Genomic DNA, 25,039 nt, shown 5'->3' on the forward strand with positions numbered 1-25,039 from the left:
CTCTCTCATGATCTGACCTACATCTGTTGCTTCCTGCACTACTCTCGGTGCCCCATTTGTCTACACAACTTTTGAAACCAGCGCTACTTCAGGGCTCGATCCAAAACCCTTCTAGTCGCCTACAGTACCGGAAGTACCGCCCAAATACTATCGCTGGTTACACTGGCGCACTGTTTAGGACGGTGATTTGCGGTTTCGGACGGAGCCCAGCCCAGGAGCGGCTTGTGTCTAGAACCAGTTCTAGGGTGTGAACTTTAAGCTTAAAGAACTTCCCTTTCCAACCTTCCCGGCGCGCCTCTGAAAACATCTCGGCTTCCGTAGCTGAAGTAGCTCATTTGTAGACTTTTTTTTAACCCACCCCCCATTTTAATTATTTTATATGTTATTGATTTTTGCTATTGCGTTTTTTTAGGCGACAAACTACCGACGTGAAGCGACAGAGGATAGAGAGAGAAAAAACGCGAAATGTCATTGGGTTTATGAATTCAGTGGCAGGGCGAATAGAAAAAGCCTGTTAGCTTCCCTGTTAGCTCGTAGCCCACGCTACTATGGTTTTTACTTAATGCTAACTGTTAATGCTAACGTTAATGAAGATGTTGAATGTGAGTTAAAGTGCTGAGTGGAGGGGAAGGAATAAGGAGGACACATCCGTGTGGCTTTTCTCAAAACATTTACTTGAGAAATTGAACATTTGGGAACAGATCGCTAACGCCGATAGCTCGAAGTAGGAAATACGGTGATCGTGTCTTCGCATTGGACCTCAGATAACAGTTTCTGCTCCAGATTTATTTATTTAATAATAATAACAATAATAATAATAATAATGATGATTGAATATACAAAGTTATCCCTTATACAAAAGCTGTGATATTAACTGTGAGATTGCGCTTGTTTTTGGGGGAAACAGTTGTCAGTCTGTGGACATGTCAAAAGGGTTTGTTAATTGACTCGAGGGAATAAAACAAAAACAAGCATGTCCTTCATGCATGCCCTGGTCTTCTGATGGTGGTGATCATGGACATCTCAGGTTATACAGATAGTTTTGATGAGCTCTCTCACACTGTGCGCTTGTAAATAAGTGTGGTTCATGTAGATGTTTGTACGCCGGAAGAGATCAGGGTCCAAATCCGTGCATTTGCGAGGACACTGAGATTTCAGCAGAGACATGTCCGGAGACAGCAGCAGCAGCAGCAGCAGTGGGGAAGACTCGGACAGGGAGACGACCCGGAAGAAGACCTGCACCGTTAAACATGAGATCACTAACGGTGGGTGATCACATACTTTCATTTCAATCCATAAACCCCCCCAGAAAACTGCATTACTATTTGTCTTGTCGAGGGGCTGGTGCTATCAAGGGTCTCGCATATCTGGTGTTTAGGTTTTGCTTCAAAAATATTCCTTCATCTGTCTATCCACTCATCCATCCATTAATTTATATGTCTATCCAATTTGTCTGTCCATCCATTCATTCATCCATGATTTCATGCATCCATCCGTCTGTTTGTCTGTCAGTCTATTCGTCTGTTTATACAGCCATCTATCTATCTATCTATCTATCTATCTATCTATCTATCTATCTATCTATCTATCTATCTATCTATCTATCATTCCATTTGGCCATCCATTCATCCATCTGCCTGCCATCCATCCACCCATTCATCCATCTATCTATCTGTTAATCCCTTCATCCCTTCATCCATCTTTCTGTTTGTCCATTCCTCCATCCATTCATCCAACATTGGGGTTGTCTATCCCTCCACCCATTCATCCATCTGTGTGTCTGCCCATCTATTCATCCATCAATCCATCTATCCATCCATCCATCCATCCATCCATCCATTTATCCATCCATCCATCCATCCATCCATACTTCCATCTATCACGTTCTGTGGTGGACTATCAACGAGGTGATATACACCCTGGATGCTGCATCACATACATACACCCATCCTCATTCACATGTTTGCTCTCTGTGAGAGGGGAATACACCCTGAATGGTTCTAAATGTGCATCACACACACACACAAAATACATCCACATATTTACTCTCCATGAGGTGGAAAAACACCCTGCATGCTGTATCACATACATATCCCCAAACACACACATATAATCACACATGCATTTACACACACACACACACACACACACACCTATCCACATTCACATCTAGGAATGATTCCAAAAACCTAGAGGAACCCCTCAGGCTCGAATCATGAAATATGAGTACAACATCATGCTCAACAACTCTGCCCAATAAATCCATTTAAATCATATTAATGCTGCACTAATCGATATTGATTTCAAATAAAACCATAAAAACTATAAAAAGATGTACCCTTAAAGAAATCCCTCCACAACAAGGACACTTTTCCTGCACATTTTTCATCCCGGCATAATGTGTCAAAACAAAAAAGTTTATATTATTATTTATTTTTGTTAGTTGTGGCTTAAGTGAGTGAAAGACCTGCACTGTATGGACAAAAGTATTGGGACACCTGACTTGTATCATCACAGCCATATGTGCTTCTTCCCAAAACTGTTACCACAAAGTTGCAGTCTTACATTTGTATACGACGTCATTGGATGCGGTAGCATAAAACTTTCTCAGAAGCCTCTTTGCTCAAAGCCAGCTTCATTAAGATATGATTTACAGTCGAAGTGGAAGATCTCCTGCTATAGAGCTTTGACTTAAACCCTAATGAGCACATTTGGGATGAGTTAGAACCCTGACTGCATTCCAGGATTTATTTTTTTACTTTACTAACATCCTTGTGGAGCACAATTCTCCACAAACACACTCCAAAATCTAGTGGAACATCTTCCCAGAAGAGTGGAGCTTATTATAACATAAAATAGAGACTGAATGTGGAATGGTTTGTTCAGAAAATGCACGCAAATCTTACAGTCAGGCGTCCACAAACCTTTGTCGGTATAGTGTCTGAAGACGTTCACTGCAGAACAGGAGTTATTTTGTAACAGATGCCTGAGTTATTGGACCAAACTCATGATGTCTGGTCTAATGTTCAGATCAGTGTTACATGTTGTTCAGTACTTTGTGTTCTGATCTCACTGTTGTATAAAAGAAAATGCTACAATTCCCAGTGATATGTTTTGTATTCCCCGACTAAAGATTTTCATAATCAAATCAGAATTGTGAAGATATGCCTATAGTTGACTGACAGTCGAATCCATAGTAGAATTTTTAGAAGAAACTGTAGAAAAACAATTTGGATAAACAAAAAAATAAATAAATAACTGCATAAAGGCCTCACAGGGGACAGGATTTGCATTTCATATGTTGGCAAATTAAATTAAATCGGCGAAATTGACTGCGTGAGAAAAACAATGTACAGAATCAAATTGCAACAGAAAATACCTTTACAGAATCTCCCAGTTCATTATTTAAATCCCTGATGTTTGTGTTGGTCATGAATCACGGATAAGTGAATGTTATACACACGTTAAAAATATTTATAAAAAACCCCTCTTTTTTCAGTTTTGTATTTACAGCATTAAGTGGCTCTATATTAATTTATTGTATGAATAGACATTGAACACCCCCATATAAATAAAATGGTATGATCCTCGTTTCATAATACCACTGCAAAGATTCGACTGTGAGATTGGTAGTCTTTTTTATAATATGTAGTTCTGAAGTGTTTTAATCCTTTTGTATGACAGTTTTTTTGTGGTTTATTGATGAACCATGAAAGGCAACCATTTAATAGTCTAAGAAACAGGTTAGTTTATTACTTATGCTATAACAGCTATAAACAGTCACTGCTTCATTTACCACTGGAGACTCCAATGGCACTGGAAATACATATTGTCACTGAAGACTCCAGTGGTGCTGGGAAAGTGTACTTTCACTGGAGACTCCAATGGCACTGGAAATACATATTGCCACTGGAGACTAGTGGCACTGGGAAAAAAAGGTACAGCATTGGAAAAAGTTACTGCCACTTGAGACTCCAGTGGCACTGGAGATGCATATTGGCACTAGATACTCTAGTGTTCCTGAAAAAAAGGTACTGGCGCTGGAGACTCCATTGGAATTGTAAAAAGGAACTGACACTTGAGACTCCAGTGGAACTGACACTTGAGACTCCAGTGGCACTGTAGATGCATATTGGCACTAGATACTCTAGTGTTCCTGAAAAAAAGGTACTGGCGCTGGAGACTCCATTGGAATTGTAAAAAGGAACTGACACTTGAGACTCCAGTGACACTGGAAAAAGGTACTGGTACTTTAGACTCCAGTGGCACTGGAGAAACATTCTGGCACTGGGGAGACCTGTCTACTTACAGAAAGACTCAATATGTCAACAATGACGTTCTTTTGTTTGTTATGTAACAGCACATCTATTATATGTTTATTATTCGATTTTGGGTATGTCGATTGTCTGCTATCCAAGTTATTGTGTTTTTCCAAGTTGTTACTATGGAAACAGGCACATTAACATAAACCTGCGATTTGCCTCACAGCCGGGAATACTGTCAAAGCGGATGTACTAATGTTGTTGTATTTGTCAATCTCTGTGCCACTTCTTTCCCAGTTTTGTTATTTATTCTTTTATATTTTTATGCAGTTTAATTTGGGTTTTAAGTCATCAACAGTAGAAATGTATCTCAGAAATGATTATTGAACACACATGAACTTTAGGTCTTTCAAGAGACAGTCACTGCAGGTTTGCCGTTATGGACTGTTCTGCTTCTCAAAATCGGTGGAAAATGACGTATGATCGATATAATTATTTTTTAAATGTGACATTAATTTGGCAACATTCAAATTAGATTTCAAAACTTGACTAGTGTGGAATGGTCAAACCAATCTGGCAACCCTGCTCTGTTCCTGACATTGATACTATCAGTGTCAAGATGACAGTCAGAGAAAGACAGACTGTGTGTGTGTGTGTGTGTGTGTGTGTGTGTGTGTGTGTGTGTGTGTGTGTGTGTGAATGAGAATGCGATACTCCCTCTGACAGTTCTCTGTTGATCTCCACAGCGAATCTCACAGGACACACTGAGAAAGTTGGCATGGAGAACTTCGAACTTCTCAAAGTGCTCGGCACCGGAGGTGAGACGACTGTCCAGATTGTTGCTCAACATTCCGAGCGTATTTCCTCCCTTTCGTCTGCTCTCGTTCTGTTTTGGCTTTGCAAGGTCATCGTCACATTTTGTTCCGAGAAACGAAACGGCGTCTGAGCTGCTGCTCGTCTGGAGCTTGGAAATGGCCCGTGTCTAACTGAGATGTTAATGACCAAACACAGTGGATATAGCGGTTAGGGAAACATTTTAAAAACAAATTACATCAGTGTATAATTTTTTGTGGCTTTGTACCACATCGAGGCCGATTATTACATGAACACCTTCATTGTGTTTTTGTGTTTTAAATATATACACACTGTAGGTTGACTGTGGGTAAAATTCACATCGTTATTTTGAAGATCGTATTGTTTACTTAAAAATTTTTATATACACCATATGGACAAAATGTTAGGACACCTGATTTCCAGTCGTGTGGTTTTCCCCAAACTAGGAGGTGGTATCAAAGTTTCAACACAAGCTCTGTTTACAAGAAAGTACTTCAATTATCTATGTTTACACACTATCTCTTATCAAAAAAGTCCCCTTGCACAGCAATACAGCTTTCCCAGCATTCCTGCCGCTTCTGGAATGCGTCCTGGAAGTCTTCTTTTCGAAGTTTGTCCAGCACCGATTCCTTTGAGCTGAATCTTCATCTTCGGGAAGAGGGCGAAGTCCGCAGGAGCCGAATCTGGGGAGTAGGGTGGGTGCAGAAGCGGGATCACATGGATCGTTCTCCGACTATCATTATGCACAAGCAGCCGAATGGTTTCGATGATTTTCGGCGGTTGAGCTCGTTTCAGTCAGGAAGACCTTTTATTCGTCTTCCTGTTCCAGCATCTCCTGCTTTATTGCGACAATTATATTGAACATCTTTGGAATGAATTAAAAAGGCAAATAACTTTACTGATACCCTTGTAGGTGAAAGAGCACAAATCTCCAAAAGCACATGCCGATGTCTAGTGGAACATCTTCCCAGAAGAGTGGAGGTTACTAAAACAGTTGATGGGGATCAAATATGGAATGAGATGTTTAATCAGGTGTCCACAATCCTTTGTCCATTAAGTGTATTGGAGAGAATGGAAGATTTATAGTATGCGTAATTACATTACTGTTCATAATCACATAATGAAAAGATAATTAAATTGCTCGTCTCGTCTCGTCTCGTCTCTCTCTCTCTCTCTCTCTCTCTCTCTCTCTTTCTTTCTCTCTCTTTCTTTGCCCCAGAACTGAACTAAATGATCAGCCCCTCTCCCCCCAACTTTAACTGTCATTGTTTGATTTTATTTGTCTGTGTAACATTTTATTTGTTTGTTTGTTTATCTCTTTATTTAGGTAACTCGTCAACCTGATACAATTTAGTATTTAACATGATTGTTTTAAATAAAGGATTGTAAAAATTCCAAAAACAAGTCTCTCTCTATCTCTCTCTCTCTCTCTCTCTCTCTCTCTCTCTCTCTCTGTTTTCAGTGTCTCTTCCTTTCTTTTACCTTCTGTTTTCTTTCTCTGCCTGTATCTCTCTGTCTGTTTCTCTAATCACCCCCCTCTCTCTCTCTCTCTCTCTCTCTCTCACCCTGACTGCAAAATGTCAGTCTGTCCTCAGTTCTTATCTCGTATCCAATTATTCACAAATAAACTGAATCAGCCACATCTCTCTCTCTCTCTCTCTCTCTCTCTCTCTCTCTCTCTCTCTATGTGCCAGCTTACGGAAAAGTGTTCCTGGTCCGAAAGATCAGCGGCCACGACGAAGGCAAACTTTATGCCATGAAGGTTTGTTTTTCCCATTCAGTCATTACAGCACCTACGCATACTACCAGCATTACCGCCAACACACCACATACGATTTCATAACGAGATTACTACAACCCCTTTCTTCACTTCTTCACTTCACTTCTTGTCATTGAGCCATCTCTTGAGGAAGGATGTTGATTATGTAACAGCAGGATGCTGTTCCTGACTGCGAACACTGAGCACATGGAAATGGCGGCCAGCGCAGTACGCTGTGCTTCAAAATTGAATAGAAAAACTTGAAAGAGCTGTTGTCTTATTAAGAAAAAACAACCAGGCGCTTTTAAAAATCATAGGAAATAGCAGAATGGGACAGAATCCAGGCCAGTGTTGCCAAGTTGAGCGGTTTCCTCCACTTGATTTAAAACCTTTTCAGTATGCATTTTCGCCTAAAAATTAGGGGTCGCCACAGCGGATCATCCATCTCCATACATCTGCCTCTTTCAACCCAACTACCTGCATGTCTTCCCTCACCACATCCATAAACCTCCTCCTTGGCCTTCCTCTTTTCCTCCTTCCTGGTGGCTCCATCCTCAGCATTCTCCTACCGATATACCCTCTGCCCCTCCTCTGCACATGTCCACACCATCTTAATCTCGCCTCCCTCACCATGTCTCCAAAACATCCTACATGCGATGTCCCTCTAATAAACTTATTTCGAATCCTGTCCATCGTCGTCACTCATCTTCAGCTCTGCTACCTCCAGCTCCACCTCCTGTCCTCTTCTCCACCCACTCCACCCTGCTTTCAATCTTTTCTTCACTTCTCTAACACACTCTCCATTACTTTGCACTGTTGACCCCAGGTACCTGAACTCCTCCACCTTCTCCACCTCTTCTCCCTGCAACCACACCACTCCACTGCCCTCCCTCTGATTCACACACATGTACTCTGTCTTACTCCTACTGACTTTCATTCCCCTTCTCTCCAGCACATACCTCCACCTCTCCAGGCTCTTCTCAACCTTCTTACTCATGTATTTATTTATTAAATCTCGCACACTATCGCGATGTGGTTTTCTTGTCCCCGGAAAAGCTGCTTGAAATTTTCCACGCGTTAAATCCGTGTATTTGTCGCCAGCTTTAAAACGCGTGCTCCGGTCCCGGCTCTATGCCGCCACTGCGGAGGGACTTTTTGAACGCACTGTATATCAATAAAAATGTAAAAATCAAGTTCAAATTACTTTAAAAACGGTAACCGCACTGTATGGTGTTTTCTTTGTTTTAGTTTGAAAAGAACCTCAATTTCTTTCTCTTTATTTTGCCTCGATGATCCTGAAAAATCTTGTGTTTCCTGATGAGTCTATTGTATATCGATGAAAAAAAAAACTATTTTAATATGCAGGTTCTGAAGAAGGCAGCGATCGTGCAGAAGGCGAAGACGGCAGAACACACGCGGACAGAGAGGCAGGTTCTCGAACACATTCGCCAGTCGCCTTTCTTGGTCACACTGCACTACGCCTTTCAGACCCAGACCAAGCTCCATCTTATCCTGGGTGAGACTCGGACAAATGTAGCACCATTTAATGAACATGTAGCAAAGGTTTTGTTAATGATTTAATAGTTTATATTCATAGCGCAGCGGTTTTTGAATTCTAAAAATCCGGTTGGTCAGAAGGTTTTAGGTAGTTTTCTTTAACAGCAGTGTTTTATACCACATAGTGACAGAATTTCCTTGTTTATTTTATTGCATTGAATCATTTCTGTGTTACTGAGTAAGTGATGCAAGCTGTTTTCAGCTGTGTGTGTGTGTGTGTGTGTGTGTGTGTGTGTGTGTGTGTGTGTGTGTGTGTGTGTGTGTCAGAGGTGGCAAAAGTACTCACATCCTTCACTCAAGTAGAGGTACAGATGCTCATGTTTTAAGAGACTGGTAAAAGTTAATCTACTGTCTACACTTTTTTACTCAAGTTAAAGTAAAGAAGTTTGGGCTCTGATGATGTGATACTGGAGAAAAACAAATGTTTACTAATTAAAATTGTATTTTTTCGGTGTTTGTTTATTTTTTAGTACACGAAAGAAGAGGAAAGGACGTTGTGAATAAACGTGTGTTGCGTTTAGATTTTAATTTCGCCTCTTTTATATTTATTTATTAATACATTTAGTTTTTTATAACAAATGGTCAAACAGAAATGCACGCTGCATTCATTATGCATTAATAAAACCAGTGCTGTTAAAATGTATTGCATTTTTAAAAGCCTTAATATATTAATACAAAACTAATTTTCTATCTAATGAATGTATCCAGGTTACACATCCACCATATATAGGGAAAGTAGTAGCTCAGTAGTGGTTAGGGTGCTGGGTTACTGATCGGAAGGTCGGGGCCCCAGTATCACCAAGCTGCCACTCTTGGGCCCTTGAGCAAGGCCCTTAACCCTCTATGCTCCAAGGGCACCGTATCATGTCCCATCCTGCGCTCTGACCCCAGAAAGGCGATTCTATACTTCTATTGTGTTCTATATAGTACACAAGCAGAGAAAAGATGATCAGGTGATCAGGAACGTCTCTGTTCTCAGTCATGTTTACATCGCCGACTGCCTCGTCCACGTTACCCCCACATTTCTTGTTGCCTTCCGTCTTGCTCATTGTCAGCTTCATAAACTAGTCTACGTCTGTGGTGTTTGAGAGCCAGGAAATGATACACCAGTGGTAGATGGAAAAAAAAGCTGTGCAATGACAGGAAATAGATTGATGGGCTGAAAACCCTACCTACCATACCTCTGCCATGTTAATCTATATTTTCTGTGACTCTCAGGACACGCCTCTGTCTCTGTAGTGTTGTTATACGTCATATTGATGTAGAAACAGTGAGGAGAAATCACTCTACATACAAAATATTGGTCACTTTCTAAATAATAAAAGTATAGCGCATCTAGTAGTAATGATGTATAATTATTACTAGATGTGTGCACATGCATGTTTGATCTGTTGGTGTACGTTTAGACTATGTGAGCGGAGGAGAGATGTTCACTCACCTCTACCAGCGTGATCACTTCTCTGAGGATGAGGTGCGAATCTACGTGGGAGAGATCGTGCTTGCGCTTGAGCACCTGCACAAGGTGAGCGGTCCGGGTTCCGCTCACACAATTTGCTTTACTTTGCAGTTTTAGAACAGCTGCATATAACAAAGCCAGATGTTTCACTCCGTTGTAATTTTTTATAGAAACAAAACCTCATAAATTTCACACAAACAGTTGGTGGTTCATTAGATTAAAAATAACCTGTCGCTTTTTTTAACATCGTTTGCAGCTCGGCATCGTGTATCGGGACATTAAGCTGGAGAACATTCTGCTGGACAGTGACGGTCATGTGGTGCTCACTGATTTCGGCCTGAGTAAGGAGTTTTTGGAGGAGGAGGTGAGTAACACAACCAAATGGTTGGATGAGGATGGAGTAGTGGGTGGTATATTCATGAAAATGAGCCTTGGATAGAAATTTGTCATCTGCTATGCAGTTTCTCTTGCAATGTAACAAGCTAATGTTTTTACCTTTAATGCAAATATTGGCTAGGCTCTTAGCTCCGCCCCTAGTTAAAACGAGTTGATAAATCCGGCCCATTTGCTTTACTTTCATCCAGTGTTCAGAATCAGTGACACATTTGTTGTTCTGGCTTAAACAGTTATTTCCCAGTTGCTTTGGAGCATTTCTCAGATCAGAAATGAAATTCTCAAGACTACTTGTTCAACCTCCACATCATTTAGTCATTTGTGCTCATCATCAGCTTTGATCAATTTGCAAATGCTTTTGTACATTCATTTACCGTAATTTCCGGACTATTAAGTGCACCCAAATATAAGCCGCACCCACTGAATTTTACAAAGATTTTTATTTTGAACATAATTACGCCGCACCTGTCTATAAGCCCCAGGCTTATAGACTAATGAACTAATGAACTTTACACAGGCTTTAACGAAAAACAGTGCCTACCAAGAAAGTCATTGTTCACTGTCTTCCTCCTTCCTTTCACAACTATTTCTCTCGGGAGTTTATCTTTTGGCATTGTCGTGCGTTTAAAAATCACCATTGGTGAAGCTTTTCTCCCGATGCCGTGCAGCTCAGAACACAGGTGAAGTGTGTTTTCATGCCCGGTTGTTTTCAGCGTGACGAATGATTCGCATTTCCTGTAGACAGTCCGAGTGAGCGGCAGGTCAAAAGTCAGAGGAACCGCATCCATATGACGTGGTGCGTCAGTGGGAGCGCATCTGATTTAATATTAAGAGTTTCATTGGTTCACCTGAACCCGTTCGGCAATTTCATTGGTCTAATAGTATGGAGCTCAGTTTTTTGGCTTGAAGCTTGTAAAACTGGGAAAAACCCAGAAAAATCCATAAATTAGCCGCTTCGTTGTTTAAGTCGCAGGGTTCAAAGTGTGGGGAAAAAAGTAGCGGCTTATAGTCCGGAAAATACGGTAATCGATAGTGTACAAGTGTCTGCTGTTTCCTATATTATCAATTGTTTTTCATGTTGATCAAAATATGTTATACTGGTTTCACCTAAATAGACTTAACCCCCAAAACATGTCATTGAATGCAAAATGGTTTAAACCAGTTGTCATCATCTGTCATCTAAAGTTTCTATTAAACTTAGTTTTTGTAAATGTTTCTTGAATTGGTGAATTGTGCAGATGAATCTTGAATGTCTCTAATGAAGGCGAGTGAACGGCATCAGATCAACCAATAATCAACTAGTTCTCTAAAACAGGTCAAAGGTGAACCTTGTGAATCTTCAATTGGAGAAGTGTATACAGACAGAGCAAAACAAAGAAGTATAAATTCTGAAAATGGATCAACAACTAAAAAACAAACACTTGTACAGTACATTAAAAGTGTGAATCCTGTCTGGTCTCCTGCAATCAATATACAAATGAAATATGCAATCAAATAAATGAATTTCTGCCGCTGAAATTCATAAATGCCAAACAGAAGGTAGTCAAATTTTGTGCATTTTCAAGTCACTGTGAGCCAAACCATAGTTTATATCAAGAAATCCTGAAACTGTGCGCCATCATACTGACAACACGACTTAACATTTTGATGATTTTGTTTGTAAACAATGACAAAGCAACTTTTTATTCTGATGCCAATGAGATGTTACAAATACTTATTTTTGAGGTTTTGCAAGAAATCAGCTTGAATTATTTTCATCTTCAGTTGTTGCTTGTGGCCGTTTCTTCCCCATTGACTGTCATTATAACGACATTTTTTTTTTCATTGTGCCACCATTACATTATATATGCATGCATTTTTGAAGTCTGTAGAGCCCCTGATTGGAGAAGGTTAAATTTGGCGTTTTTTTTTTTTATAACTGTTGAGTACTAAATGGCACCACGAGACCTTGCAATAGAGCTGTGGATAGAAAGCTTAGTTTCTGGCTTTCCTATAGAGTTTTCTATGGAGTTTTATCGTATGTGTGCGTTTGTGATTATGTGGTAGTTTTAATAGAAAGATTTGTTTATAGCATTGTTCCACTCTGGCAGCAAAATAGCTCCTTTAAATAATTTCTCGTGCTAAAGCTGCTGTATGCATGGATATGTACATGTGAGCACTTTCTGCTTTTGGTGTTTGTGTTCCATGAAAGGATGCAATGTTTTTTTTTTTTTTTTCATTCACACACAAAGTCTTTGCTTTTCCTCATTCAGACTGAATGCAAGAGTTTTTTTGTTCAAGCATGTGCATATTATTTTATGGATAATGACTCGACACATGCTCTCCTGCGCTAACAGAAAGAGAGGACCTACTCATTCTGTGGAACCATTGAGTACATGGCACCAGAAATCATCCGAGGAAAAGCCGGTCATGGGAAGGTCAGAGCAAGTGCTCCTTATAACATCTGCTCAACTCTTTCTCTTTCTTTCACTTCTTTCCTGGTTGCTTTTGTTTTATTTTCTTCCTTCCTGTTTCACTGCCCTTATGCCTTCTTTCCTTCCTCCTTTCTTCCTTCCTTCCTTCCTTCCTCCTTTCTTCCTTCCTTTCTTGCATCCTGCCTCACTGTCGTCTTTCTTTCTTTCTTTCTTTCTTTCTTTCTTTCTTTCTTTCTTTCTTTCTTTCTTTCTTTCTTTCTTTCTTTCTTTCTTTCCTTCTTTCCTTCTTTCTTTCCTACTGCCTCACTGTCTCTTTCTTTCTTTCTTTCTTTCTTTCTTTCTTTCTTTCTTTCTTTCTTTCTTTCTTTCTTTCTTTCTTTCTTTCTTTCTTTCTTTCTTGCCTCCTGCCTCACTGTCTTCTTTCTTTCTTTCTTTCTTTCTTTCTTTCTTTCTTTCTTTCTTTCTTTCTTTCTTTCTTTCTTTCCCTCTAGCCTGTTTCTTTTGTTTTTGGATTGATTAATTCCCAGCTAACTTCCTGCATTTTCTTCATCCTTCTTTTTACTCACCATTAATCTTTCTTTTGCTTTACTTTCTGTGTCTGTAGTCAGTAGATTGGTGGAGTTTGGGGATTCTCATGTTCGAGTTGCTGACTGGTGCGTCTCCGTTCACCTTAGAGGGTGAGAGGAACTCTCAGAGTGAGGTGTCCAAGTAAGTCTCTCTCTCTCTCTCTCTCTCTCTCTCTCTCTCTCTCTCTCTCTCTCTCTCTCTCTCTCTCTCTCTCTCTCTTTTCTCTTTCTCACTCTCTCTGTCCCACACACCCAATTTTGATCTATTTTCCTCACGTCCATTTCATTCCTGCAGTCTAGTTCCAAATACACACCCCAGTGTTATTACATGCACACTCTCCCACACACACTTATTTGTTCTGCCTTATTTTCCCTGTTCACTTATAACATTATCATCTTCTGTATCCCACTCCATAATGCGGTAAAGCTTCTAATGAATTACTTTAGGAAGCACTTAAATTAGCTTGTGGAGGAGGATTGATTCATTTAGAGTCCATGCGACTCTCTCGTGTCTGCATCTCTCCTTCTGTCTCTTCATTTTTTCCCCCATTTGTCTGGCTCCCTCTGATTTAATCTCTTTCATTTTTATCTCTGGATCTCTCTGCTCTTCCAGACGTATCCTTCGCTGTGATCCTCCTTTCCCTTCTATAATCGGGCCTGTAGCTCAGGACCTGATCAGAAAGCTCCTGGTAAAAGACCCACATAAGAGATTGGGTTCTGGGCCCAGAGGTGCAGAGGACATTAAGAGTCATCCTTTCTTCAAGGTACCGTGCATTCATTTCTACTTCAACTCTTTTCTTTGTGTTAGAGGAAGCTTGAAGTCTCACTTGGTTGTTTCTTGCTATAGGGTTTGAATTGGACAGATTTGGCAGCAAAGAAAGTCACAAGTCCGTTCAAGCCAGAACTACGTAATGAGCTGGACGTGGGGAATTTTGCTGAGGAGTTCACAGGCATGGAGCCGGTCTACTCCCCTGCTAGCACACCTCCCAGCACTGACCGTCTCTTCCAGGTATACACACACACACACACACACACACACACACACACACACACACACACAATTTCTTTTTTCTTTGCTCATTAATAGAATAAGCCAATTTTTTTAAATCTCTCTCTCTCTCTCTCTCTCTCTCTCTCTCTCTCTCTCTCTCTCTCTCTCTCTATATATATATATATATATATATATATATATATATATATATATAATATTAATATTAATTAGTGTGGGCACCCTAAGCCTAACCCTATGTATATATTTATACACTACATTGGCAAAAGTATTGGGACACCTGACCTCTCCTGCCATTTGTGGATCTGTGTTTTAAGTGTTGTATAATAACATTTTGCTGTTCCAACATGACAATGCCCCTGTGTACAAAGCGAGCTACATGAAGATATGGTTTTCATGGTTTGGAGAGGTCTCTATATCAGAACCTGACTGTACTAACACCCTTGTGGTTGATTACCACAGATCACACAGCCCAAACAGACAACTAACACAAATCTAGTGGAACATCATCCTATAAGAGTGGAAGGAATAATAAGAGCAAATTAAGACTAAATGTGAAATATGATGCTCAAAAAGCACATACTAGGACCAGGTGTTCGCAAACCTTTGGCATTATAGTGTATATATCAGATACCTAACCATTTGTATGTGCTTTTGAACATCCCATTCAATATTTATCCCAAGGATATTCAATAGGGTTGAGATCAGAGCTCTGTAGCAGGCCACTCAAGAGCTTCCACTCCAACCCATGTAAACCATATCTTCATGGAGCTTGGATTGTGCATGGGGGCATTGTCATGTTTTTTCATGTTTTTTGTGAAGGGCAAATGTACCACATTTAAATACATCCTGAACAGTTGTGTTCCTCCGGTTTTGTAGTAACAGTCTGGGGGAAAGTCGAGCATCCCAATACTTTTGTACATATAGTGTAGGATTAAGAAAAAAAAAACTTGAACGGGGAGAGCAGACTTTTATAGCGTAGATACCTAAAAGGCAAGCTAACTCATTTACGCACATCAGAGTTGCTGTCAATTATGTGTAATCAAATAATGAAGAACATTATCTATCTGATTAAATTAGGATTCATTGCGCTGAACAGCTTCAGCTAAGCTGCCTTTTATTAGAGAAAAGAAAGAAGAAAGCCATGTTTCCACTTTATTCATGCAACTTGACCTAAAACTAACCATAGCAAATAGTTACAAATGAATTTCTGTTAGATTTTTGCAATAAAAGGAATCCTTATGTCAGAATAATTGATACTGTATTTAATAGATTGTTTGATCTGTATGACATTAAATAAAACCGTATACACACTCCGCACTCAACTCTACCCAAACCCATCACCCAGACTGCTGTTTCCACATAAATGCATCATCTCTTCCTCCCTAACTCCTTTTTTAATGATTGCAGGGCTACTCATTTGTAGCTCCATCCATTTTGTTCAACAAAAATGCGGTGATGGGAGATTTCCTGGATGCTCCAGTGAGTGTAGAGCGACCTGGCTCTGCTACGGTTCAGCGTAGTGCCATGTTAAAGGTACATTTCTAATCTCCAATTTCTTCATGGAAAGGCTGAAACCTGAAATATGCAACGGTATTATATGTTTCTCAGATAAAAAAACAAAACAACAACAGTCAATCTTTGGAAAACAAAGATAAAATAAAAGTTTAATTGATTATTTTTTTATACATCAGAAATGGCAAGGTGAGGGTTTGTGCTGTAAATTATATTTGGAAATTTGGAAATTTCAGTAATAATGGCAAGTTGTTAAGGCAATACTATTAGTGCCCTTTATTTATTTGATCATTCAAAAATATATATAATTTTAATATAATTTTTTAAGAATATGTATATATTTCTTTCTATTTTTTAGAAAAAAATTAAGATTTTAGGTCACCTCCACAGAGGCTGGAATTGTAACACCTGGCAATGTTTGAGACATTTTTGAGATTTTATTTATTTATTTATTTATTTATTTAAATTTTTTTTTTTGTGTGTGTGTGCTTGGACTGCCTCTATTCCAACACACGTTTTTTTTCCTATGAATTTTATGGCCAAATCATAACCTACTGGAGATTTTGAACTGAAATTACTAGGTGTGTAACATGATTCATGATGCCACCACCACCATGTTTCACAGTGTATATTATTTATGAGGTCTTTTAACTTCAATCAACCCGTTTAACAGCAGTGGTGTATGATTGTGATTATGGAATCAGCTAAAATGTAAATTCTGATGCTAATCATTCTTACTATTGGGGGAATTGTTCGCAATTGCCATGGAAGGTAGCAGTAAATCTGGCGTTGCAGGGTAATTCTAACTATATCTGTTTGGGCGCTTTTTTATTTCTCCATTCTTTTCTTTCTCAGGAGTCCCAGTTTTTCCTTCATTATGAGCTGTGTCTTCAGGGGTCACCGCTGGGCGAGGGCAGTTTCTCCGTCTGCAGGAAGTGCAGACACAAGCAAACTGGGCAGGAGTATGCCGTGAAAATCATCAGCCGCAGGTTTGCAGAGCAAAGTAAACAAGTCTTTAGGGGAAAAAAAAACAACAATTTAAAAGCAGATACATAGTGCTAAAAAATGTATATTATGATTAAAAAAAAAGTTTTTTCAGATGGGAGTCTCAGCGTTTGCTCAAATATTCTTGGCTCTAGGACATGTATTGTATTCCGAGTAAAAGCTTTCTGCCCATGCATAAATAATAAACTGGTGTTTGCGGTGTTGCTGTAGGATGGAGTCCATGACTCAGAGGGAGATCGCAGCACTTAGACAGTGTGAATCTCATCCGAACATCGTTACTCTCCATGAGGTCTACACCGATCAGGTATTTTACACTCATATTGTCACTAGAATGCCACACTTCTATCCGGAAGTCATTATTTACCAGTAATCTCGCTGCTCTCAGTATCACACATATATGGTAATGGAGCTCTTGCGTGGGGGTGAGCTGCTGGAGCGACTGAAGAGAAAGAAGCTGTTTGCCGAAGGGGAGGCCAGTCAACTGATGAAAAGCCTGGTGTCAGCCGTCAGCTTCATGCACGAGGCTGGAGTCGTGCACCGAGACCTTAAGCCGGAGGTGAATATATGAATAAATGAATAAGCGATAGATGAACTGATGAAATAATTTCGATAGCAAGACTGATAGATGATGAACTCATTTATTTTACACCACAAACGAGATCGTAATTGCTTTCTTTGCAGGAAGGAACAATGCATTTGCATACGATTTGCATGTAAATATAGGAATTTGCCTGATGAGTAGGTGTGCAACATTCAACCCGGATTAAACACGCTAAATAAGTGCGGTCAGCATTGCAACAATGGAAAATGTCCTAAAACCCAATAAGCCTTGGAAGCATATAACTACAGTATATAACACAAATTAGACTTTTTTTGTCTAATTTGAAATGTCACATTCTTCTCACTAATATTCATAAAGGAATTTCTCCAACATGTTTATTATCTGAATAATCATCTTACATAATAAGTGACTTTGTCCATTGTCCATTTGTCCAAGTTCATTGGTTTTCCAGTGCGCTCTTGGTATAAGGAAGTTTCTCTCGGGTGTAATCACACATAGGGAACAGATCTGCAAGATAATTTAGGTGGAAATTGCAGAAGTTCTTATTTAGATTTAATAAAGGCTGCTTAAATCCTGTGCTCCGTTCTTTATTCATCTCTAATTAATCCAATAGAAGGTGATGATGGGCAAATTGCAAATTTTATATATATATATATATATATATATATATATATATATATATATATATAAAAACAACAACAAATAAATTCCAAACAGACCAATTTGGTAGTTTTTTATTCACACCTATCAGTTTTTGAACTGATTTTTAATAACGTTGGTGCTTTTGTATTCCCACCTCTTTCCTTCTTCTTGCTCTCTTTCTTTGTCCCTCTGTCAGAATATACTTTTTGCCGATGAGGCGGAGGACTCGTTGCTGAAAGTGATTGATTTTGGGTTTGCGCGCTTGTTTCCGGCGGGCAGTGCTCCACTGCAGACGCCATGCTTCACGCTGCAGTATGCTGCACCCGAGCTTTTTCACAAGTCCGGATACGACAAAGCATGCGACCTCTGGAGCCTTGGAGTTATCCTGGTATGCGTTGTGTGTGTGTGTGTGTGTGTGTGTGTGTGTGTGTGTGTGTGTGTGTGTGTGTGTAAGTAGAAATGAAGAATGACGATTGGTAATTTGTTTTTAAACTTTGCCTTTTTGTGTACATTTTTTTTTTTAACAGTACACCATGCTCTCTGGACAAGTCCCGTTCCAGAGTGAGAAGAAGGGAATGACTTCTTCACACGCTGCCGACATAATGCACAAGATTAAAGAAGGAGACTTCTCATTGGATGGCGATGGTTGGAAAGGGGTGTCCGAAGAGGCAAAAGAACTAGTCAGAGGTAGGTTCTCCGGTTTCTATAACCTCACCACATAATGTGCATATACACTCTGTCTGTCTGTCTGTCTGTCTACACTATATGGACAAAAGTATTAGGACATCTGACCACAAAGCTAGAGGCACACAACTGTAAAGAATGTCTTTGGATGCGGTATAATAAAACTTTGCGTTAACTTGAACTCGGAAACCTGAACCTGTTCCAGCATGAAGATATGGTTGGAAGAGGAAGATCTTGAGTGCCCTGCTTTAGAGCTCTGATCTCAACCTTACTGAACCCCTACGGGGTAAATGGAACACTGACTGCATCCCAGGGCGCCTCACCTACATCAGTATCTGACTTTACTAACACCCTTGTGGCTGATGAACACAAATGTCTAAAAGCACACTCCAAAATCTAGTGAAACATCAACCCAGATGAATGGAGGGAATAATAAGAGCAAATTGGGACTAAATGTGGAATGCGAAGCTCAAAAAACACATATGGTACATTGGCAACATAGTGTATCTGTCTCTCTCTTTCTTCGTCGTCTACTTCTTCTTGGTCATGGTTTGTATTAATTTCGTTACAGTTAGAGGGGAAGAAAGGCAAAAGAATAAAATTCTTATGCGCTATGGCTTCTTTAGCGTTTTATGTCCAGTTTCAAGAATTTCATTTAAAAGTAGAAAATCCTGACAATTTCACATATCGTGGGAGTGAATGAATGAAAATGAAAGAAATGAATCTGTTAAGGTATGCTGAAATAGGTAGAACATTTTATTAGATCACGTTTTTAGAAAATTCTATATTAAACACACACGTGTATTTCTAATTTTTAAATATTAAATTTTTTCATTTATTTAATCAATTTAAATGTTGCCAATTTAGTTGATTATTCAATTTAATCGACGTAATAAAGTGTGTTGCATTAATTTGATTTATTCTATTTGATTTGTATAAAATATTATGACTAATGTTAGTAGTCATTAAAGTGTGGGTGGCTCTTCAATAGGTTAAAGAGCTGGTAAGTTAGGAATCAATGCTAATAAAAAATATTTAGAAGTATGGTCTAAACAGATGGAGAAGCTCAAAGGGAAGCTGTTAAGAGAAAAAATTTCTTAAATAATATTTGGTTAACCACTGAGCTACCAATCCCCATTTTGGTGTTTCATCCAGCTTTCCATATAATCCTGTGGGATTGAGGTTTAGTCTTGATGCACTTTATAGCCATTACATTATTTTGGAGACCTTAGAACAGATAACCTGTTTCTTTTAATGTAATCTATCTCTCTTTCTGTGTTTTCTAGGTCTTTTAACAGTGGACCCCGAGCGGCGACTGAAACTTTCAGATTTAAAGGAGAACGCATGGCTGCAGGGTGGAGGCGTGTCTTCTACACCTCTCTGCACCCCTGATGTCCTGGAGTCGAGCGGCCCCATTGTCCGCACCTACGTCAATGCCACGTACAAGGTTAGCCAGCAGCATCACTATTTAACTTAAAACAGCTTTCCAATGGATAGCTTTCAACCTGAGTTTCCGCTGAGTTCGAAGACAAAATAAAAATCTCAAGAAATAAAAGACCTTCGAGTGCATAATGTGACGCGCTCATCAGCGAGTGAATTAGTGTCATCACCACTAAAAGGCAGCAGATAACGAATTCCTGGGAGTTTCAGAAATAAATAAAAAATTACTTTAATAGGACGACTGTTTCTATAAGCTTATATTTCTGGAAAATCTAAATGCTACCTCAGGTGCTGTCTCCTGAATGGAGCGCAGAAGACACTTTGGACTATTTGAGTATAACAAGGGTGTGAGTTGTCGGTCATTCAGTGTGTGATAAGAGAGTTCTCCTGTCACACTGCCCTTTTGATGCCCAGTCACACAGACATCTTGTAGAACAAAACATTTGTTATAAGGTGGTATCAAAAAGTTTCACATTTTTCAAGATTAGTTTTGTAACACGCCAACAGATGGCAGCACAAGGCTGCATGCACAGTCACAGGGAGCACCGACCTTCATAGGTCAGTGTGCCTAAGACATCGTCCTGTGTACATCGGGAGCTCTGGGAGCACTGTACTGCTGTGCAAGGGGCATGTTTTAAAGGTGTCCGTGTGTAAATGTAGATAAATAAAGTACTTTCTTTTAAAAAAGAGCTCGTCTCGAAACTTTATGATACCACCTTGTATCATCTGTAGCAGGAAGTTAATTATTTTGTATTGTTTTTTGCAATGATAATGGATCATTTTTTTTCTCTGTCGTCCTCAGGCATTCAACCGGGGCAAGCGAGAGGGGTTTTTCCTGAAGAGCGTGGACAACGCACCACTGGCCAAACGCCGCAAGCTGAAAATGACCAGCACGGGCGTGGAGACACGCCGCAGCTCATCGTCCTCGTCTTCCTCATCGTCCTCCTCTGCTTCTCACGCCAAGACCCAGATCCCAGACGACCCGAAACTGTGACCTTGTTGACGGAGCGCACGATCCGTCAACTCACCTCGAACGCCGCCTTGAGAAACGAGAGGTCAATGAAGGAAAGCATTAACTCGAGACGGCGCAGGATTGGTACTCGTGAAGGGACTTTGAGTCGAGACCGATCACTGGACAGTCGTTAAACTGAGAATGACGGCTTGAAAACTCTTGGCGTATGAATTTATAAGGGGCCATAAAGTGCCAGGATTATTGTAGCCAGCCGGAGGCTGAGTGATACATAGAAATAATTTTTAACTTCTCAATGTTTGATCATGACGTGAGCTTTTCGATTCGAGTGAATGTACACACTTAGGAAACGTCACCTTGCACGAGGTCATGCGAGGTCTTTTTTTATTTTTATTTCATTTTATTTTAATATAAAGTAGAATAGAGTTTTAGCGAGAGAAATTATTTTTCAAAAAAAAAAAAAAAAAGGGGGGGGAAATGGAGTTATAACAAGCCAGGACCGAAAAGCCATATGCGAAAGAAGGGAATTGATTTTAAAATTATTATATTTAAAATAAAAAGGAATCGATATTTGTCACTGAACAGAGCCACATCTACAGAGAACAGCTTTATATAAATCGTATACTGTATACTTTTAGGATGAATAGTGAGTGTCACTGTATAAAAACGTGCTAAACGGCAATACATGCATGACCTTATTTATTTTTTCACAAGCTGAATCACATGGTCTGAGCAACTTGAAACGGTCACCAACTCAACGCTTTAGTTCCGAGCCTCAGACGCTTCGTCACTTGATCGGTGCTACTTCACGTAGGAGGAGGATAACGATCTGAAAGTTAGGATGTGGCTGTGATGTTAAAGGTGCAATAGGTAGGAAAACAATTGAACAATCCTTTTTTTTGGCTTCCAGAAGCTGTTTTCTTTCCCTTTTTTTTATTGATCTTTTTTTGTGATAGTGCTCGATTTATCTCCAGTAATATGTTACACCTTCGTAGCATTCACAACAGTCTCTTTAAAGAAAAGGGATTTCGTTTGCGGGATTCTTTTTCGATCCGAAAGCAAAATTCCTACTTGTCGCTCCTTTACAGTCTGTTGTTGTTTTTTTTTTAGTTTTGCGCTTCAGAAGTAGTGACGTGTGTGTGAACTTGCATGCCAACTCTATAGAATCCTCAAAACCGAGGATGATTTCTTTTTCATTTTTAAACACATTGTACAAAAAAAAAAATCCACCTCTTTTTTTTTTTTTTTTTGGTTGCAAAAATCTGCCTGAATATTTTTAAGGGCTTCAGCACACCGAGCTGTGTGTTATCTGGCACTGTGAGAGACGGAGAACATCAAGAAGCAAAGCCGTCTTTCACTCTTCACCCCATCACAAGCTTTTCAGGACTTTCCGGAAGGATACTAACAACGCACAGACTGAGTAAAGGTATTAAGGAGAGGGCACGAGGTCACCGCAAACACTCATTAAACATTCATGAACACCACGTCGCTGTCCTCCTGCATGGTCCTGAACTGCAGCATTCTTCTCATTTAACATGCCAAAAAGAATTTCACACGTTTCAAGAACACGCACTTGGCTTCGAAAGACGCAAATTGGCGAACAAAGCACTAGCACTCTTCCGTGGCTTTTTCTTTTTCTTTTTTTTTGCCACTCGCGTATCACGCGAACAAACCATGAGTTTGCTCTTCTGACGGATTTCCAGTGTTTCGTATGTGACGATGCCAAACGAGTCCGACGCATTCAAGGACACTTTTTAAAACCCTGACTGATGAACATACTGATGATACACTTTGTTGTTGTCGATGTTGATGTTTTGTTTTTTTTCTTTTCTTGATTTGATTAAACCATTCTACGTTTCTACGCATTTGACGTCGCACAATTCGAGGTCGAAACAGCGTGGACGTGTTCCCAGCTTTAAAAACAATTGCGGCTTACGTCTTTTACATTTATTGTTTTGATTTGGTGTTATTTTGAGCAATGGCTTCCTGCTTGCTTTATTTGGGTTCTGTGTTTTTTTGTTTTGTTTCTTTTTGTAAAAAAATTTTCGTGTCTATATTTAGTGATGTACTTCCTTTGCTGTAAGGAACATTCTATTCTTCTTTGCTCCTACAAGTCCGACACACTGCACTAAAAAAAAAAAAACAAAAACAAAATAGTATTTGTGGAAATGTTCATGATTTCGATCACAAAGCGTTTATTTGTCGTAATGATGATTTCATTGTCTTTGGTTTCTCTTGTTGGTGTTTTAAGTCCTTTTATATGTATCTTATGTATTTTTTTTTTTATTCTGAATTGCATGTTTTACTCTCTTACATTTTTTATATAATAATTAATGTTCTGTCTTCAGATAATGGTAAGAATTGTTTTTATAAGAAATGAGCATTATGAAACTGAAATCAAATGCACTGTTTGATAGCAACATGAGAAAATCCTTCCTGGTTCTCTTCCTTCTGATCCCCCATTCGACGCTGTTAAATCTTAAATAACATTAAATATAAAGCACCTCACTATTTTTAAAAATCCTCTACTCTCTTATTTGGCAGTGTAATAATAACAAAACCTGTTGAATGAATCTGGAACATGTCATCCTTTCCTGTCAATATTGTAAAGGATGAAAGGGATTTAAGGGTTTTATTTATTCCATTTTTGGGTTGCAAACGGATTAAAAAACAAAATTCATTGTAAATATATTTGAATTGTATTATTTAAGCCCATTTTCAGGAAATTTACAGGCTCCTTTTTAAAGGGTCAAAGTTCAGATCTAAGTTTCAGATCAGATTTTTTGAGGGATTTTGGTGGTTTTGAGGTATGAAGTTTCTAAACTGGTCCAAAACCCAGAAGCTTTTCTAAAATGAAAACACTTCTATTCATAAAACAACCTGAAAAAAAAAAAATGGTAGATACATCTACCGTTGGTAGATTTACCAACGGTAGATGTAGAAGCATGTGGCCAAGATATACAATCCAAAAAAAAAAAAAAAGATTTGAATGTTATAGTATCGAAGTAAATATACTATTCTACTAAATAAAACATTTTGACAAAGTGAAATGTCCTTAAAAGGGAAGTTACAATTAAAATTTATTTCACTTGATCCTGACTGGTCAGATATTTGAAAGATTGTGCATGGATGTGTTGTAATCATGTACACAATAATATTTCAATGACTTGTACTTTCCACAAAAAGGATTTCAAACAAGTTAAATTCTTTCAAAAATATTTGTATAATATTTAAAAATATATATATTTTCTTAGAATAAAAAACACAAGTTCTTCATATGTGTTCTAGTTATCAAGCTTTAGATTGAGAATGGTCTTGTGAACTAAAGCAGTGCAATAAAGTCCAAATAAGTATAAAGGCGCAGGTTTACATTATGATAGCCTGATAATAGTAAGGAAACGTATGAAATGACAATCTGAATTTTAAATTAGTGTTATCTATCTATCTATCTATCTATCTATCTATCTATCTATCTATCTATCTATCTATCTATCTATCTAATCACCACACCTCTGTATCACCTTTATTGCCAAATATTATGGGTTGCATGTACATAAGTATAAATAAAATAGGAAAAAAGTAATAAATACATTGTACAGTTATGTTAGTGCAGGTTATGTAAAAGTGCTAATATTGTCCAAGTAACTCTAAAGTTGCACGGTTGCAGAATAGTAGTCTTTGTTGCTTGCGTTAATGTAACGGCAGAGGTGTAAAAAGTACCTGAAAATCATACTTGGGTAAAAGTATAGATACCTTCCTGCAAAACCTACTCCATTACAGGTTAAAAATCAATTTAAATATGACGAGTAAAAGTCTTAGAGCATCTGATTTGAACAGTACTTGATTCTTCTTCTTTCGGCTGCTCCCATAAGGGGTCATCACAGCTGATCATCTGTCTCCATACCCCTCTGTCCTCTACATCTGCCTCTTTCAAATCAACTACCTGTGTGTCTTCCCTCACCACATCCATT

The 25,039-nt window shown here is 39.0% G+C and overlaps 1 protein-coding gene across 1 annotated transcript; it reads left to right on the forward strand.

Annotated features, from left to right (window-relative positions):
* The first annotated feature begins 77 nt into the window (after positions 1-77).
* Positions 78-23,755, forward strand: rps6ka4 (ribosomal protein S6 kinase, polypeptide 4). The gene is made up of 18 exons (XM_046839021.1): positions 78-1,265; positions 5,009-5,080; positions 6,791-6,858; positions 8,221-8,371; positions 9,819-9,934; positions 10,125-10,232; positions 12,598-12,678; positions 13,280-13,383; positions 13,855-14,005; positions 14,089-14,250; positions 15,661-15,786; positions 16,621-16,754; positions 16,981-17,074; positions 17,156-17,326; positions 18,171-18,362; positions 18,502-18,661; positions 19,945-20,105; positions 20,901-23,755. The coding sequence occupies exons 1-18, from the start codon at positions 1,166-1,168 to the stop codon at positions 21,090-21,092; spliced, it is 2,343 nt and encodes a 780-aa protein (XP_046694977.1). The 5' UTR covers positions 78-1,165; the 3' UTR covers positions 21,093-23,755.
* Positions 23,756-25,039: the final 1,284 nt, after the last annotated feature.

This window comes from Silurus meridionalis, chromosome 25, assembly GCF_014805685.1.
Source record: "Silurus meridionalis isolate SWU-2019-XX chromosome 25, ASM1480568v1, whole genome shotgun sequence".
NCBI lineage: Eukaryota > Metazoa > Chordata > Actinopteri > Siluriformes > Siluridae > Silurus > Silurus meridionalis.

Bases quoted from the DNA above. Each gene is read 5' to 3' on its own strand.
- rps6ka4 (XM_046839021.1), top strand. From the start codon at position 1,166: ATGTCCGGAGACAGCAGCAGCAGCAGCAGCAGTGGGGAAGACTCGGAC. The intron at 14,251-15,660 runs GTATACACACAC...TAATGATTGCAG, and splicing joins GCACTGACCGTCTCTTCCAG to GGCTACTCATTTGTAGCTCC. The intron at 15,787-16,620 runs GTACATTTCTAA...TTTCTTTCTCAG, and splicing joins AGCGTAGTGCCATGTTAAAG to GAGTCCCAGTTTTTCCTTCA.